Below are 18,502 nucleotides of genomic sequence, written 5' to 3'. Positions count from 1 at the left end.
CAATTTTAGGTTATAGCCAACTTAGCCTATGCAGTCTGCACAATTGCTTAAGCTGAGAGACAGCAAACATATACTCAATGACATACATGTCCACATTTATCGTGTGACAATGATACCCAATGTTATATTTCCCCTGTACTTCCTATGCAAGATGATGTTTTCAATTGCTTTACAGCATTCCTATACTTTTAACCCGTGGGCTGCAATTTTTCACCACTCGGGCAGATGCTCTGGAAAGCTGTTGAAATGTCACAGGCATTTCTGAAAATGAAATGAGGGATCCAGCTATAGGGACTAGCAAAGGATATCAGGGTCCCACAGTGGGACAGCAGCAAGCAGAGGGAAGACAGTAACAGCATCAACTGCCACAGCTGCTTTTTCCAGAAGCTGTTTTATAGTCATTAGGAGCAGACACGTTTAACAGGGCACTTTCAGGTGAAGGTCTTATTTGGGACTTTGCAACAGCTTCTATAACCAATTTTACTGCTGTATAATACAGTGAACAGCACTTGAATGCTGTTGAGGTTACTACTGCAGGACTGAGCTACACTCTTTAACGTGACTAACGTGAGTATGGCAGCATATCCCACATCCCGTGACAAAAGAGGTTTCTACCACTGTACCCTCCTAAGAGATGGTGACAACACCTAGGTTGTGCACAACAAATTCCCCCAGCTTTTAACTGGAGAAGCAGGACTCGGGAGCAAGTGAAGAAAGGTATTTAAAAATAATAATCTTTCTACACATACATATCCATACTCCAAGCATAAAATGAGATTGATAGTTACAGTAGGTTCATCAATGGTTGTTGTACTGAAATGAAACAGTGCCTATTCAGGTCCAAATCCTACACACACGCTCACATTTACCAGTTACTTTTACTCTGGGGAAATACTGAGTTTGACTGGCACAGCAAGAAATAACTAGATGTCTAAACCAAGGCTCTGTTATGAGGGAAGTCTAGCTAGAGTTTTGCACTAACCACCATCTCCCTGAAACTCCCCCCACCACTGATTCTGGTGACGAGAAAGCAAAGTCTAGCCCATTTTCAGTTCAGCTTTATGCATAAGTGGCCAAGAGTTCAGGACCTCAGCAACCAGATGTGTTTCCATTGAAAGCTGCAAAAAAAGTAACAGTGGGTTTCAGACTGTCCATCCCCACTTGCCAATTGAGTGTAAGTGGTTTAACAGCGTGCACATCTCTTTGTAAAAATAAGGTACCATTCTGACAAACGTTTTACTTAAGAGTTTGTGACAATCATCATTATTTCAGAACAGCCTGTCAAAAGTGATTTATTTCTTACTATTTTGATGCAGCTAGAAAAAATATTTTAAGTTTTAAATGTACAGTCTAAAAAAAGCAATCATTCAGCATTATTCAAGCTGGAGTGTAAACAGACTTTACCACTGACCAGCTTATAAACATTTTCAACTTTAGTTGCAGATTCATTTCAGGAGGAGGGAGTAATTGCTTTGATTTTTGATTTAAGATGAGTGATGGCAAAAACAAGTGATTGAGAAAAAAATCCATCAAGTTCTCACTTCTTTCTGAAGAATCTTAGGGCACTGTTTTGAAATTTTTTGGTATCACTGAAAAAGTTGACTTTCTAATCACACACTCAAAACTCCTTCCTCCTTCAGGATCAATTTAAAGGGACAGCATCAGACTAAAACCTTTTATCAAGTGTACTATCAACATTAAGAGTTGTTTTAATCAAAGACACATTTTGCCCATAACCCATGTGTTTCATCTCTCACAATAGAGAATTCAAAATAGACTCTTCTCCATGTTCCCCTCATCTGTATTCCATTGCATAACAGCATCACACTTAGGACTCAAGTACTGCAAAAGGATGATATTTAAACAAAAGAAGTGTAATTGGACTTTTTGGTTCACCATTAGATTTCTTTTTTGTTTGACCAAGCTGGCATCAGTGAACCACAAAGTCACCAAAAGCTGCCACACATTTCCTGTATTACAACACTTCCTTCCTTTCAGCATTACTCTGCTTGCTATAGTCTCCTGAGTTTCTACAGTCCTTCTTCCACCCTGCTCTTCTCTACTTTCTTTGTTCTTTCGTTCACCATCCTGTTGACTTACTCTTCTCCCAAAGAAAAAACTAAAAACCTCTTAAAATCGCTTGAAAGAAAATCACTGCCACCACCAAAATTCATACACTTCCCACCTTGTGTGCACTGCACTGCCTCTCCCAGCTGCTGTGAGGCCAGGCTCTGCCCTGCACCTCACCTGCGATGGCAGAATCTCCGTCCTGGCCAAGTCCTTCTGCATCCAGTGATGTGCTCCTTACCTCTGCTGCTGGGCAGATATGGCCCAGCTTTAGGACACTCCTAGAATGGAAATACTGGGAGCACTGGGTGTAAATGGCAGGGCTTTGGTGGCAGGGATGCTGCAGGGGAGGCTCCTGTGGCAGGAGGCTGGGCAACAAAAGGTGAAGTTTTTTCCACAAATGTTTTAACATGGGGTTGTGGGATATTTTTGGGGTTTTGGGGTTTTTTTTTTTGCTAATACCAAATCAACTATTAAATATTTATGTTAATTGGCAATAAATTAAGTTAAATCCTCCAAGTCAAGTCTGATTTGCCTGTGACAGGAATTGGCAAGCGATTTCTCTGTCCTTATTTTGGCCCCAGAGTTTTCTCCTGTTCCTCCCATTTTCTCCTGCCCCGCTGGGTGTAGTGGGGGTGAGTGAGCAGCATTTATACAGGAAGGGGAGGGAGGCAGACATCTCCGTACATTAATGCGTCTTTCAGGACTATACTATATAAGGAGATTACATGATAAGAAAATGCTCTTTCTGTGTGGCACTTCTTATGTCCACATGGAGCAGTGAGTGCCACTCACTTTTTCAGCACCATCTCAACTGCAGACCAGGAGGCTGATCTGCAAGTTTTAGTTGAGCTAGAAACATTGATATGGTGATACAACATGGTTTATTTTTAAGATGCTTTCTGGAGCTCTAGGACACTTTGAGAGCTTGCCAAGATGTCACATAAACATCGACATCAATAACCCTCAGTAGTCTAAAGTTTTACTCAGATCTATGTTCTCATCTGAATGACAGCACTGTCAAGAACGTAAGTTGTGCTCTCACTTGATAAGAGATTAGTCACAGAGGAAACAGAAGCAGCTCCCTGCTCTGCTTAAAAATCAGACAGGACAGAGAATTCAGATCCTAGCACTGGAAATTGTTTCCCATCCTTTACTCAGCTAAAGAAAAAATTCCGCAGTCCTCCCACCCCTCCCTGCTGTCCACAAATTAATTACATGCAAAAAATGTTTAGTATTCCAATTTGGATTTGACAACAATCCAGTCTAATAAACATAGTCTGAGTTTTGAAACAACCAATGACTTCGAAACAGAAATCCACCAGAGTTCATTCAGAAAATGACAAAACAGGAATTTCAATCTACCGTATTTCTAAAACATCTTCTAGCTGAGGAATTCGTGGGAATTTATCCCCTACTGAAAAGCTTCATCAGAAACTCTTCCATTTGGTTCCAGCAAGTTAACATACTTAACCAAAAAATCTTTGCTAAATATTTTGCCAAGAAAACATTTCACCAAGGAAACTCACTTTCTTTCCTTTCAAACACCATTTCTTTCCAAACAATTTCATTACTACAATAACTTCTCAGAGGACTTGTATTTTTAGCAGGTGACTGTAGCCATGGATCTAAACCAACAATACTTCCATTTAAAAAACAATAATTTGCTTGGCTTCAGAAAACATAGAAAGAGCTAAATTCTGCTTTTATATACATATACAAAGCATCCCACTGAACTCCATCAAAGGGCACTGCCTAGCCAGCAAAATCATCCTCAACACCAAAGAATGCTTCCTACTATATTCAGCCCGGGGGTTGCCTATCCACTGACATTACGTCCACTCAGTAAATCGAAGCCTGGGGAACTGCCCGTAGCTAGTCCCTGTTCCATGTTCACCTACTTTATTGAGGTCTTACATTCCGTCGGATAAACTGTTCTTTGACTGTAACTCAGACATTTCCTACCTTTGCATTGATCCTGCTCCATATCACAGAATTTGTCTTTGAACATTGATCAAAGAATGCCTTTTAAGCTTATATGAGCAAATGCAACACAGCTGCGATTTGTCAACATAGTTCACAAATCTACATAAATATTTTCTTATCCTTTTTACCTCACTTGTCATGTAAAGCATTAAGATCACAACAGGCTCTGGTCTATCTGAAACCCATGTAATTCTATTTTGTACAATGCATATTCGTCTATGTAACTGAAAAGCTGATATTCTAGATAAAGCAGAAACCTTCAGAATACAATTGTAATCACCTTATAAATAACTAAGGGGTAAGAATACATATTCTCTCTTTCCATTTGCCTATTGCACTTTGCCTTATATCAAGTGTCATCCAGATTCTTTAAAATACCTGACTTGAGGGAAAGCACTGACTGATAACAAATGTGAGGGGTTTTCAAACATCTTTTTAGACACATTCTCAGTGTGTAAGTAGATAAAACAGCTTTGTCTGAAAAAAACCCTTCATCAGTATCTGTTTTTCTAGGTAAACATTCCAAACCAATTTAAAGCCAGAATGTAATTAAAAATAAAAAAAATAACAAAAAAAAAAAATTTGCTTAGCAGTTACGAGATCTGTGTCACATTTCACAGAGTCCCATCTATAGATGGGTACAGTAATAATCATTCCTCTACCCTTTATCTGTATCTTGATTGAAAACCTTTCAGGGCAGGGACAACCTCACCATGTTTTCACAGCACAAAGGTTTTCTGATCTTACTAGGTCCAAGAGATGCCATATATTACAGTGAGAAGCAACACCAAAGTTAACATGGAAAATACTGCTGTGAAAAATCTTTTTATTTTTGCAATATAGTTTCAGTATTGAAGGCCCAAGCATTTCAAACAAGCAATTACTGCTCTGTGGACTGTCAGCCACATTGTGACCTCAGCTCTGTTTATCCTACTTATTGCACTAAAGTCTAAAACGTATTGGCAGAATATTACGAAGATTATCAGCAAGCCAGTCATGTACCAATTTTCCCTATTGCATTTCTTCCGTTACAACTATGTGACAAGTAGCAATAGAGACAGTTCACTATTGCTTGTAAATAATATGTAGAATATTAATATGAACAGATGTTAATTATTTCACTTTTATAGATTTGTGATAGTTGCTGATACATCAGAGCTGTCTGGATCAGCACTGAGACATGAAAAATAATTTTTTAAGGATTATCTGCAACAAAGCACTAAGGGAGAAGTGTTCCAAACTGCAGTTTCTTGAAGATGAAATATATTTTTACAGTGATACTTCAAGTTCAGCTCTTATAAGCCTGTGCTTCCGTACCCTTACATTTCTATTACAAAAGGACACGGTGTCAGTATTTGCATGTATAAAGGCATCTTAGATATTTTTTTTTTTCCTCACTACAACATAACCCACATAACCCCCCTCCCTGTTCTCCCTTAACTTTAAGTTGACTTGGCACTTGGACAGTATGAAAATAAGTATGACAAATACAATGCATTGATCCTCCAGGGCTCTTTGCCCTTGCTCACTTTCTGCATTGTTGCTGATCTGTGAGTTGCAGCATGTGCTGGAGCTCACACACAACCCCATTTGGCCTGCTTTCATGAAAAATATGATATGCAATAGCCTACCCATCTGGCACTGAACTAAATCACAGACAAGTGTACTTCAAAAATGATTAGCCAGCTTATACACGTAGTTTTATAGCCAGCTCCACTGACTTAAATATCTAGACATTTCTTCAGTCATTCCCTCAAACATCATTAGATTCACTATTAACCTCGATCTAGCGATGGCTTGTTTGGGATGCATTACAGTTAAGCCTGTGGAAACTCTACCCCTTTTTTATTAACAGAGGTCCTATAAAAACCTACATTTTCTTATCAGTGTCGCAACATTCTGGCATACGCATCACCCTTTAAGAACTTAAACAGTAACATGTGCCTATTTTATATTGCTAATATGAGCTGGAGGCACAAAGAAAAAATGCAAAGCCATAGGAAGTTTCTTAAATACAGGCTTTCTGTTTCTTTCAGTGGCAAGTCAGCGCAAACTTGTCCAGTTCTTGGTGCCAAAAGCTGTTTTAAAACTGGATATCTGTGTCAGCTTCTTCTCATAACATATCAAGCATTATTCAACGATCTCATCTTCCATCTTACCAAGTTTTGCCACTTTTATTTTTGCACTTCACATCTCAATGTAAGAAAGACTCTGCAAAGAATTCCAGTATTCCCAGTCACTTTGCTGATTTTTAAGGAAGGCTTTCTCATGTGTGTAATTACATATCAGCTATAGCCCACCACTCCAGCAAGATCTGTTCCCACACAGATAACATCTTCCCCTCTGCCTTAAATCACTCCGTCCACTGGTTGTGAGATGAAAAAACTAGCACCCACCAACATATCACATTGGGAGTCAAGTCCCCAGAATTCATGGCCTTAGAATAGCCAGCAGAAATTTTTTACTGTCGTGCATTCAATTGCTTTCCTGAAAGCCCACATCTAGAAATTAAGTATTGGAAAAATATTAAGCTGGAGGACAGGATTCTGGCTCAGATCCAGATATAACATATAGTAAAGGGTGGAGACATACAGCACAATGCCAAGAACTAGAGAACCACAGTATTGTAAGCAACAGAAAACTCATCATGGAAATAGAAATCCCAAGAGCTTCTGATTAAGACTCCCAATTAAACTATTGTGTACCACTTTTGATACTGATAGGACCACTTCTCTACCTTTTTTTTTTTTTCAATTCCCATCCTTTGCCTGTTCAATATCTAAACACTTTTCCAAAAAAGCTCTCTCCTACCGTGCCCTGATTAAACAGTGGAAACTATGGGATCGTGACCTTCATAACACCACCACATACAGCTAAGCAAGTAAGTGACTTCATGTTTCAGTAACCCAGCTCAAACATACACTACAAAGTAACCATGTTACTGGTGTACCTCATACCTTTAAAAAGAAAACATAATACATCAGTTCAAAATGTTTCCTTCATACACACACACTTCACAGTCAAAATTACTTCTTGAATTTGATTAGACTTTTAAGAGTTTCAGTTAATCCACAGCTATGTTTCTCAGTGGATTAACTAACACTCCCTTCCTGATCTTCTCCCCACTTGCAGATTTACTCAACCTTATGCAGGATTTCCAAGTCTGCAATACAAACCTTAAATAAGGAGTTCTGCCATTGCCATCAACAGAAAGCTTCTGAATATACTTCCTAACTCATTTAGGAATAACTTGTATCATCAGTCCCTCACTAAAGCATGTGCTTCTCCCTTATACCTGTGGCAGACTTCTTGGAAGGATGATTCCAAAGGTGAAGTCCTGTCCCTCTTACATTCACTGGCAAATTCACAGCTCCCAACAGGGCTCAGATTTCCCCCAACTCTCTTTCCCTCACTGCACTTTCCAATTAGTGTTACGCCAGCAGAATTGTTTCCAAACAGCCTGATTTGTCTGTCTGTGCTTGTACTTCATCATTTCTGTGTATATACTTTCTCTGTACAGCCACATGCTCTTGCATATGAAAATTAACATCCCTGTGCACATACACACATCTTACCCTCACATACTATGGAAGGAAAAATTACTAGAATAAGTAAACATTTAAAGAGAAAATTATTACTTAAGATGGAAATAACAGAAATGTGACCTTGAAACAGTTAATCTTCAGATGACTAAAAGCAGTTAACCTTCAGCAGTGATCAGATTTCCAGCTTCTTAGAGGCTGATCACTCCTGGGGCTTGTGCATGGTATGCAGAGTTCTCAAGGACGGCTTGATTTCTGGCATCTCTGGACAAGTTGGAAATTGTAATTGCAATCACAGTGAGCTGCTGTGCCTGGAACTGACAGGCAAACAGTTACCCCTCCTAAGTGGCTACACTTACAGTGTGTGTAAGTGGGAGGAAGAAGGAAGACTGCTCAAAAGGGAGCCTACAATCAGATGAGTTAGGTCACCCTTTGCCCCTCACTCCCAGCAACTTAACATGATGGAGTGAAAACCTGTTTGAATTGCAGCTGAAGCAGACTGCCAGGTAGTGCAGCAACACTGCTGTTCATTACCAGCTATTCTTACAGAGACCCCTTATGCCAGTTGGAAAGGAGGATGTTTACATAAATGACAGCAGAAGAGGATAAGGAAAAATATCTTACTGCTGCCATAAAGGATTTCATTTGATCCTAAAGCTGCCCTTTAAACTGAGGCTTAAGATTAACTCGGTTGCATTTGCCAAGCAGTCAGTGGAACAACTGTGGGATGCCTGGATGTACTATCCAACTGCTGTTAGTAGCAATGTCTTTTCAGACTTTCAGAAGCATCTACACAGACTGTTGAAGATTTGGGCCAAACACTAGGCTAGGTAGCATCAGATGTATACAAGGAATTAAAAAATAAATCAAGGGAGAGACAAAAGTATTTCTCCAGTCACCTACATTGCCATATAAAGCAGGATCTTATAAGGAGACAGTGTAAATGCATCTGTCAGCTGAGCCATCCTATGAAAGCCACCATGCACCAGGGAAGGAACCCAGAAGCTTTGGCTTAGAACCTTCCTATGTGTAATGCCCACAGCGGAAACCAAGAGAAGGCAAGTCTTCTCCCACACTCCCCACCTGACAAGATAGCTGTATCTCCAGTGTACTTTCCACAATGGCATCCAGACATACCTGAAGAAACAAAGAAAGCATCCAGACCTATCCAGATTTCCAAAGGTTTTCAGCTAACAGGGATAAAATCCTCTTTAGCTAGTAAGGTAAATTTTTTTTTTTTCTTCTTGAAACTTCTGAATAAGTTTGATATGTCTTGAGGATGTGTCTTCACTGTAAGACAGGCTTAGAATTTAGGAAAAGCTGTTTCTCTGTCTTTTTTCAGTACATCTGACTGCTTTATTAATTTAGTTAATTAGGCTAGACATAAATAAAACATGTGGGTATCAGCCCCCACATGCAGCTTTAATTTGTTTGCTGCATGCCTGGTGGAGGTCATTGTCACTTATTACCTTTACACTTCGCTTGACAAATGCTCTCCTGCACACTGAACGCTGCTCCTAGAGACAGCGGGAAACTACAGTAAGTCCAGGCGAAGTCAAGAAACCCCCTAGATCTTAATTATAAAACCATAAAAGAAACCAACTGCCTCTGAAGCTCTCTTACCAGGAAACAAATGAGAATGGGAAATTTATTTCCAACCATAAATCCCAAACCATTCAGTTTAATTTTTCCCAAGTTAACTTTCTCACCTAGCTAAGCAGCACAGCCTTCTATTATTAGCTTCTGGCCCAGTATCAGCTGACCACCATCAGTCAAACTGTCTTCATCTCAATGAGCTCAGGGACTCCCAAGGAACTCTGTGTATGCAGGCTTGTGCTTGCAGTCTCTAATTATTTTCTAACAGATAATGGAGTATTTAAGTTCAGAGAGGATAGATTAAACTTGTAAGTGGATCAAAACCTGGACAAAATCACAGCTCACAGGATTACTTCCTGGAAACACCAAGCTTAGAGGGCTAGAGAGGAAAGACCCTCGTCAATTGTCTGTCTCCTCATGACAAGTTAGTTTAAATATATGGTTTTTAGCCTTAAAGATGGTTTGCTATGCTTTCTAACTGCAGCATGACTATAGAATGTATTACGTAATCAGTTGAGCATCTGGTTTGATGTTAAACTGTCTGATCAGGGCAATGGCTACTTAACTTACCAGACAATCATAACAGTCAAATAATTTGAGGCTGAGGAGTGGAAATTGTTCTCACAAGTGAAATTCTAAGTCCCTGTTCTACTATCAAGTAGCCTCTTAGCTGCATATTTGCCTTTTTTCCTCACAACAAGCCTCTCTTCCCTCCCTAAAACTCTGGACCCTCATATATTCCATTTCCATTCTTAGGGTGAGGAGCAGGATATCCTTCTCTTTTGATGCTGCTGGTGTTTGCTGGTGATTCCCCTCCCAGACATGCTTGCAGGCAGATTAGTAGCAAGAACACCTGCATGCTGAATTCAAATTCCAGCGCCCTTCTGGGGATGATGAAGTGTGACCAGCCAAGTGGGGAGGAAAAGCTACACTGCAACTTAAGCATCTAACTGTTTCAACACCTGAGGGGAAATTCTTTAGACTGTGAAATTATTCCAGAGATAATATGTGTGCAGAAATAAGTGGAAAAAACAGTAAACTTGCATTTTACAAAACGTAGCAACAACCTCTGCTTGGTGTAAAGAAATCTGTAGAAGTCCACATATACATTCTGCTTCTGCCCTGGAGAAGGCTGGGTTACTTAGTAGACTTCAGCTTGGGTTGTAACACACACAGACTACTGCAGTGATAAAAACTATGTAGGAAAGCAGGGAGCAGAGTGAAAGAAAAAGAGCTAGCTGGGAATGTGTGGAGAAAGCCCAGAAAAAACACTCTGCTGCTACTCCTTGAAGAAAAATTCCAGACAGGGGATGTACTTTTTGATGATGGCCAATTCATCTTCTCCTGATGGGAGAAGGGTGGGAGGTGTTTAGCCATAAGAGGTGCTAACATCATGCATTATATCATTATAGTCATTACAGATCCATTACTAGGTGTTCACGGTGCTGAAATGACAGCTGAGTAGCCAAATTGTTGTTCTTTACTCTTTTAGCATAACATTTAGCAGAATTTCAGGAGCTCACAGAGCACTTTTAGACTTACATTCTGCCAACAATACAAGTTTTAACCAAAGTCTATGGACAATGCCACTAACATCTATACCAGCTATTTCTGTGGACACTGAAGTGTCCCAAGTACTCTCTCTATACACAAAGTGCTGTTTACAAGAGGCTTTACATTCTCCAGAGCCTCTCTAAAAGGAACGCTAAGTTTTACTTGCAAGTACAAGGGCATACACAGTCAAGTGAGAAGTAATTGCTGATAAAAGCACACCTGTACTTGACAAATACAAAAAAGTGAAAGTCAAGGGTGGAACTCATATAATGACATGTCCTCCTCATTAAACTATCTTCTCATTCACAACTAACATGTTGGACATTTAAAAAAGAGTTAATCCCCACTATTGTTCATAATGGCACTTAACCACCTACATACCTTTAAAAAAATTTGGATACAACTACTTTTAACCAATGACTATTCATAATATTATTTTTACTGAAATCACAACTGATGCATTTTGCTTCATATGTACACTTAAATTTTCCTTAAAAAATAACTACAGTAAGCAGGATAAAGTCTTATCAGAATAGTTATACTGACCAAAGTTTTGGATGAGAATGAGTAAAACACATTTTTCTACTATAGCTTACTCTTCAATGAAAGATATTTATGTCCTCATAATAGCTTAAAATTGTAAAAAGTTTGCAACTATGTCCTTTCTGGGACAGAGGAGTGGTCACATTAAAACCATAAACATTGTCTAGCTCATTCTCTTTACAAATGTGGCTTGTTTCTGGACATAAATGACTGGGTTAGGAGGTGAGGAGAGCAGGAATGCCTGTACAAATGCACAAGCAATTATTTCAGAAGAAGAAGTCTTCTTCATCAATGCAGTACAGCAAAGGATGTTACAGACCACTGTACGTATACTAAATGCAATATTGATACAAAACATTTTAATTCTCCATATTGTCACTTTTATCAACTAATGATGAAGTCAAATTATTTTTATTATGATTAAAAACAATCTTTAGGTTATTAACTTCTAAGACTAAAAATAACAAACTTTTCTCTCACCTTCTTACCACTGGGACAGAGATTCATGACAAACTGTTAAAGAGAAACCTTTCCTAGTGTGGCTGTACCTTACATCGTTGAAATCTCTAGAGTTTCCAAAAAACCTTCATAATTTCTGAGCCCTGAGCCATTTTCCAGATGTTATGATGCGTACATCCTAACACGGAGGGAAATGTGGTCCAGTGAATTAAATCAGCTGATCAAGCTGGCTATGAAACCTCAGACAAGTAACTTTGTGCTTTAACAAGGATCTTACGTTTTCTTTGTAGAGTGCTTCAAGGTTAATCAATATCAGAGGAGATATTACTGTTATTTCTCTATCAGACCAGGGGTCAGATCCTCAGCTGGTGCAAGTTGCTCAAGTTCCACTGAGTTTCATACAGTGACAATTCCCTCATCTCGAGGCTGGATTCTACATCGCTGAATGTTGGCATCGGTTATGGAGTGCAGGTCGCATTCAGTGGCCTTGCACTCCCTGCCTGTTCACTTCAAAAAAGTGCTGAATACAAGCTCTCCTCTTTCCACAGCTCTACCATTAACAATACTCTTGACCATTATTTTGCCCGTTAAGCAAACATCTGATACTCTTTATCCCTTTAGTGCAATTTATTCCTTTTGAACGGGGCCAAAATGGCCTTTTTGTTTGTTTGTTTGTGCACAGTGATTACTGAATGCCATCTACATAAAAATGTGCAGTGCTCTGTAAAAAGCACAGCAGGAAATCCCTTCATCTGTACAGCCTTCACTCAACTGCCTAAGAACTCACACGTGATAATTTTTCTGAAACAGATAAACCCGTAACTATACATTTCTATTCATTTCTGCATGGAAGAACAGACTATATAATGAGAGTACATTCTCCTTGTGGTTTACAGACTCATTAATGCTAGACAAATTAAGCCTATACACTGAACAGATCTTCATGACTTAGAATTCCTATGTAATTTTCAGGTTCACGAGGGATTTATGAAAAAGTGCAGATTCCTAAGATTTGTCAAAAAATTGTCATTGAATAGGACACACTGTCCATGAAGCTTGATCTTGACAGAGCTAAAAACTGAGTGCATAGTCTCTGTGAACACAGAACATTCATGAAAAGTATGATCCTGAGCTCTTATTAACAATATTTCAGATTAGTAAAGCAAAAGGGTTTTTAAAATCCAGCACTTTTTCATTTTTTATTTCCCCTCCCTGTTATGCTTTGCTGCTCTGACTTCTCGGTGCTTAGACCTCAGAAACACTGAAGCAGAAGAGAGCTGAGGCTAAACTGTTCCTGTGAGTTCTGCACCAGTGGAGACTCACATACATGGTAAGATGTTCCCCTGCAACTCCTTTATCTTGTCTTTAGCTTCTCTGCCACGGAAAGATAAAATATCTGGCACATAAGACAGAGGAGTTCCAGCCTTCCACTGATGGAAGACCATTTATAAGAAAATTCCAAGCATCTTAAGAGTCCATGACATCTGTGCAGTTAAAAACCCAGCCCTTCATTACCATGGCATTGAAATTGCCCTGGTTGCCCAGGTACTTACGGCTCTGGAACGGGATGAGCTATATGCAATAAATTGAACAGGGCAGAGCACTGCCTCATACATACCTGCCTAGCTCTACACCTTCAGAGAAGCAGCAGTGACCTACCCACAGCTGAGGTGTAACCTTGCTTGGTTGGTTTTGTTCATTTGTTTAAATACTGCTGCAACAGAGAATGCTGTGGATATGCCTTAACACTGAGACAGTTTGTCAAAGACTAAGGGAAAGAGGGGTAACAGCCTACACACAATATCTTCACAGCTGAGTTTTTCTATGGACATGATATTGTAGCACTTGATGAAAATCAGCAGAATATTGGTCCTGTGTACAAGCCTCCTTCTACTATTTTAATATAAGGAAAAAAAGCAGGCAGAAATTCCCTTTACAATCTCTGTGGACTACAGAAAGACACACACCCCACCAAAACTCAAAGACACTGATCATCTCATACTTACATCCATAAACTCCACATTGGCTTTTGGACCAGTGGTCTCATTAAGGATCTTAATGGCCACAGGAATCTTTACGGTTTCTCCCTCAGGGACCCAAATACCCTAAAAAAAGAAGTGACAGAAGACTAGTAAGACAACAATCATACAACCTTCATTCACAGTTACAGTTCCTTTTGATGCATTCTGTCACATTATGCAGATCAGTTATGAACCTAAGAACTGAGAATACACAAAGCTATAAAATAATAAAAATCTCACAAAACTATTTCGTACGCCAAAAACAAACCCTTAAGCAATATGAACGATTTTGTATTAGTGGATGTCCTCATCAGCCCTCCTTGATTTTTCTGTCTACAACTGGGTTTCGAAAGAATAATGTCAGCATGTCAATGATGCACATCCTTTTTCCACTGACTACTGATGCTGATAAAGTTGAACAAAAAACTGGATTTTCTCTTTGGATTCTGACACTAAACTCACTGAAGCTTCAGGAAGCTCTCAAAACTCATTATCACCTGGTCATACTATCATGCTGGGACAGGACACCTGAGAACAACGTATTTAGAAGGAAACATTTAGGGCTATTTATCTAATTGATATCTGAAAATTAGAAGCTTAGATGGCTAAAAAGTAAACTTAAAATCGACAAACTGTGTGTGTTTTGGGTTAACTTTTCCATCTTTCTTGGCAACTTCATAGCACCCATCCCAACCATTTTATTATTGCCTAAGTATATTCAGACTGATTATTCAAAAATATATTCCCATGACCTTGAAGCTGTAGTGACCCGGCCTGTATGTTCCTGCCCAGTTTGAAGACACATGCACTATCTTTCTGCAGTGCTCTGATCTACCACCTTGATTTGGCAGGTTTAGTTTGCTCCCAAAGGGCTGGGTGATTGGTTTACTTGCCCTTTAAGCCCTACTTCATGTCTTTGAGATTTGGACATGACCAACAGACCTTAAAACAAACAAAACCAAAAATCTCTTTAACTGAAGTATTTTTTCCCTTGTGGGTTCTGCTCTTACATCCTGGTTGTTAAATGGTGCATTGACATAACTCATCTTTGCTATTTAAATGGAAGAAACAAAAAGTATTACAGTTTAGCTAGTGACAATACTGTTTTACAAGGTATTACTACTATTACAAGACCCACATGACAGTTGCAAAGTGAGAGAAAAAGTTATCTAGCTTTCCAAAAGTGTACTGAAAAGCCATTATGCAAGAACAGAATGACAAACGTTGATACTGCATTTTAATATCAAGACAGCCCAGCTTGTGTAGTCCTCTTGTGTGCAAGAACGGTTGTCGCTGACACTCCTTTTCTTGCTGAGAAACGAGATCTGCCTGTGTGATTAAGACTGAAGTCAACATTTGAGCCTGTTGCATTAAAACTGAAGCCAACAATTGAGCCTGAAGATGTGCCCCTCCCACACAATTCCACTATCCTGAGTTTCCCAGATACACAGGGCTCATGAACCCATCCACAGTGCAGGCTGCGTTGATGCAATGCAGAACTTGACCATTCAGAAGTTAAACTAGGGAACTCACTGCTGTACAGTGAAGACTCTTACCTTGTATACAGTTCCAAAGGCTCCAGAGCCAAGAACCTTGACTCTTTTCAGCTCAGTTTCTTTCAGGATACGAAGCTGTGCTTGATTGGGTGCTGTACCACTTGGAGTCAAGGGTTCCACAAGCTATGAAGAAAAATCCAACAGCTAAATATTTGAAAATGTGAAGACCCATCAGAAGTTGATACTGAAAACAACCAATCCAACTAAATACTGGAAAAGACAGCGGTGGGGTCTACTGACCACTGACCTGCCAACTTGAGAGATTTCTCACCTTCAGAAGTAAATAAGCAATGCTAAGAAACTGAGAGACACTATAAAGAAAATCCTCGCTCAACATGTAAAAAATTTCCACCAGCAACTGCATGGATGGAAGTATGAACTGGAAATTGAATTGGTGTCACAATAACACACCCAAGGACTTTTGCTAATGGAGGCAGTATAAATATTTTCTACATGACAGATATACAGCATTTATTATCAGTGCACCACATTTTTTTTTTTTTGGTCTATTTTAGTATCTTTTAAGTTGGCCATATTTCTTTTTAATAGCCCTGACTTAATGGCTCATCACATTATTATTCTGTTTTGGGAAGGGACTGTTTTCCTGAACTTCTGTTATACCACACAGGAATACAGCTTTAAGGAGAAAACATCTCACAGCAGACCACTAATTTATAACAGCCACTAATTTACTGCACAAAAGGCACAATTAAACAATTTGCTCAAGATGTCCCAAGAAACTTTGTAAATAAGCCTTGGCACATTCAGTTAAAATTGCTCTTCATTCTCAGTGTTACCCATCTCTGCCAGAAAAACAATGCTTCTTTTAAAATAAATTAAAAATACATGAAAGGGACAATACTCTAAACAATGAAAAATAGTCTGTTCCTTTACATGACAAGAAAAATAATTCAGGGCTACTCCTACTCAAATTGGTCTGAAACCACTGCAGCATTTCAAGGTTGTCTGTTTACAAGGATAAATGCATCATGCTCTGTGATTTGAGAACTACTTCTATGGCTCTTTGGGCACCATCAACTACTTAAACAGTTGACCAGACTAATTAGTTTTGTTCAGGTAAAAATACCAGTATCTGGAAATTACTGGGGTAAGAAAACATAACAAAGCCAAACAGCAACAAGTCATGTTATCACAGAAATTATCTGTGAGCTGTAGGATTTTTTTTGAGTGATCTCTCTTTTCTCCTTCCCACTTCAGATGTCCAGTACTAACACCGTGAAAGAAACAAGGTTTACTGTGAACAGAAGTAGACAGACTGGTTTCTGTATTTCCAGTTTGTGAAGGGTGAAAACAGCTTCTGTGCCACCGTCCAACATCACAAGTATGGCAGAAAGAAGTGTTGTGGGGGTCTGAAAGAGTGCTTGTAGAGTTTTACAGGGAATGATTCACAGAAAGGATAGGTCTATTACAGCCTCCAGCTAGAAAAAGAGACTTTAGCTGAAGCTATAGCTGCTTGTGTGTTTATGGTCAGGAGGCTCCTGATTTAATCTTCAGTTTCTAAACCAAGACAACAGCTTCCCCACATGTTCAATAGGAGGTCTTGGTTCCCCAGGGACTATTGTCAGCCACTGCTTTTATCTGACCAAATGGAGAATGAGAGCTGGACTTCAAAGCCAGTACTTCCCAAATACAATGAACACTACCTGCTTAAAATAATTTATGCTAAAGTAGGAGTTGATACAATGGCAAGATTTATGTACCTAAAGGCCCTGAGTATCGTGAAGATTTCTATATAGCTGAACAGTATTTAACAAGCAACACAAATTCTAGCCAAACATAAAGATACTTAGGCAAACAGATTGGGGATGCATAAATCATTTGCTCCCAGGCTCCACAGTGGAGATGAGCAGGAGCAGGACCCTTGGAACAGAACTGAAAATAGCAGTGTTAACAAAGCCTTATCAAAGAATCACTAGCTAACAGTATTCCCAAAATTTATTATCATACAAAGGGGAACCCTAATTTAAAAATATCATCACTTGCAAAGCACCTTAAGTATAGAACTGAGGAGAAGATAGTAATCACCTTTGCTGTAGCTGACAGATAGCGATTTAATGTTACGTTTAAATATACTTAGTAGACTTTCCCCTCCATTACCGGTATTTCAAAGAGCAGGTAGGAGTGGGCATAGCACTCCTTCCTATAGCCCCACTACGTATGTTTGCCAGTAGAACCGTGAAATTAATTTGGTTAAGCTTTGGGAAGTATCTTGGATTAAAAAAATACATTATTATTACTGATCCCAACTAACAGGCTTTGATAAAATCTGGACCACAAAGGCAATACAGGCACTGTGAACAACAGTAAGTGGCAAACTACACTTAAGCATTCTTGATCAGCTTAAGTTTGCATTAAAGCTTGCTGAAGTATGCACTGGATGAAAATCTGTAATCAAGCATGAGAGCTGCTAAATGTACTGATGAACTGGGATAGAAGACAGAAGTTCAGCTGAGAGTGGGACAGGAGTTCAAAAATCTAGTGGAAAATGACTTTGTGATCTCATGGATATTCTTCCGTCTTCAGAAGCTATGAATCTATATATGTATGGAAAACTAGCATCTTGAACTAGCTTCATTCATTCCATCAGTTTAGTCATGTAGAAGTTAGCAAAAGGATTTCTACAGACCTCTCTGGTAAGTGGATTGAAGACCTGAACATTTTTAATACAAAAATCAGAACAGCTCTGCATATCTTTTCAAATATTCTGTGAGAAGCAGCACACTCTTACCTCAGTCTCCAGGAATCTTCGCAACGCTCGCTTCTTTTTAATGCTTTTGCGCCGAACATACACGGCAAATGTCAGCCCCACAATGACGATGATGAAGAGGCCGCCAATAACTCCCGCAGCAATCAGAGGGGTTCTAGTAATCAGAATCAGAGACTTTATTTTTAGGTAGGGTAAAAGACCAAAGAATGGTTGGGTACATAAAACACAATCACTTGGAAGGCTTATCAACTGCCTTATGACCAGAATTTCTCAGTCAGTCCAAATGGGAAGTCAGGAGAAACGCATTAACATACAGTGTGACTTTTCTTTGTTTTAATCAGTATACCAATTCCACTTTTTTCAAACCACCATGCAATTGTGAGGAGTTGTGTGGACAAGGAGACACAACATGCACTTTGATGGCAAATGCAAATCTGCAATGGCAAAATG

The 18,502-nt window shown here is 39.2% G+C and overlaps 1 protein-coding gene across 3 annotated transcripts in view; it reads right to left on the bottom strand.

Moving 5' to 3' along the window:
• ERBB4 (erb-b2 receptor tyrosine kinase 4) overlaps window positions 1-18,502 on the bottom strand; it is a 638,535-nt gene that overhangs the window by 112,740 nt on the left and 507,293 nt on the right. For all 3 annotated transcript variants that reach the window (XM_055719363.1, XM_055719360.1, XM_055719361.1), the window contains exons 17-19: window positions 18,074-18,206; window positions 15,325-15,447; window positions 13,754-13,852 (exon numbers count right to left, since the gene is read on the bottom strand). In XM_055719363.1, coding sequence (XP_055575338.1) covers window positions 13,754-13,852; window positions 15,325-15,447; window positions 18,074-18,206 — 355 coding nt within the window. The remainder of the gene's footprint in view (window positions 1-13,753; window positions 13,853-15,324; window positions 15,448-18,073; window positions 18,207-18,502) is intronic.

The sequence above is a fragment of the Falco cherrug genome, chromosome 8 (assembly GCF_023634085.1).
Source record: "Falco cherrug isolate bFalChe1 chromosome 8, bFalChe1.pri, whole genome shotgun sequence".
Taxonomy (NCBI): Eukaryota; Metazoa; Chordata; class Aves; order Falconiformes; family Falconidae; genus Falco; species Falco cherrug.
Note: the sequence above shows the minus strand (reverse complement) of the source record. Positions and strands in the feature narration are given on the sequence as shown.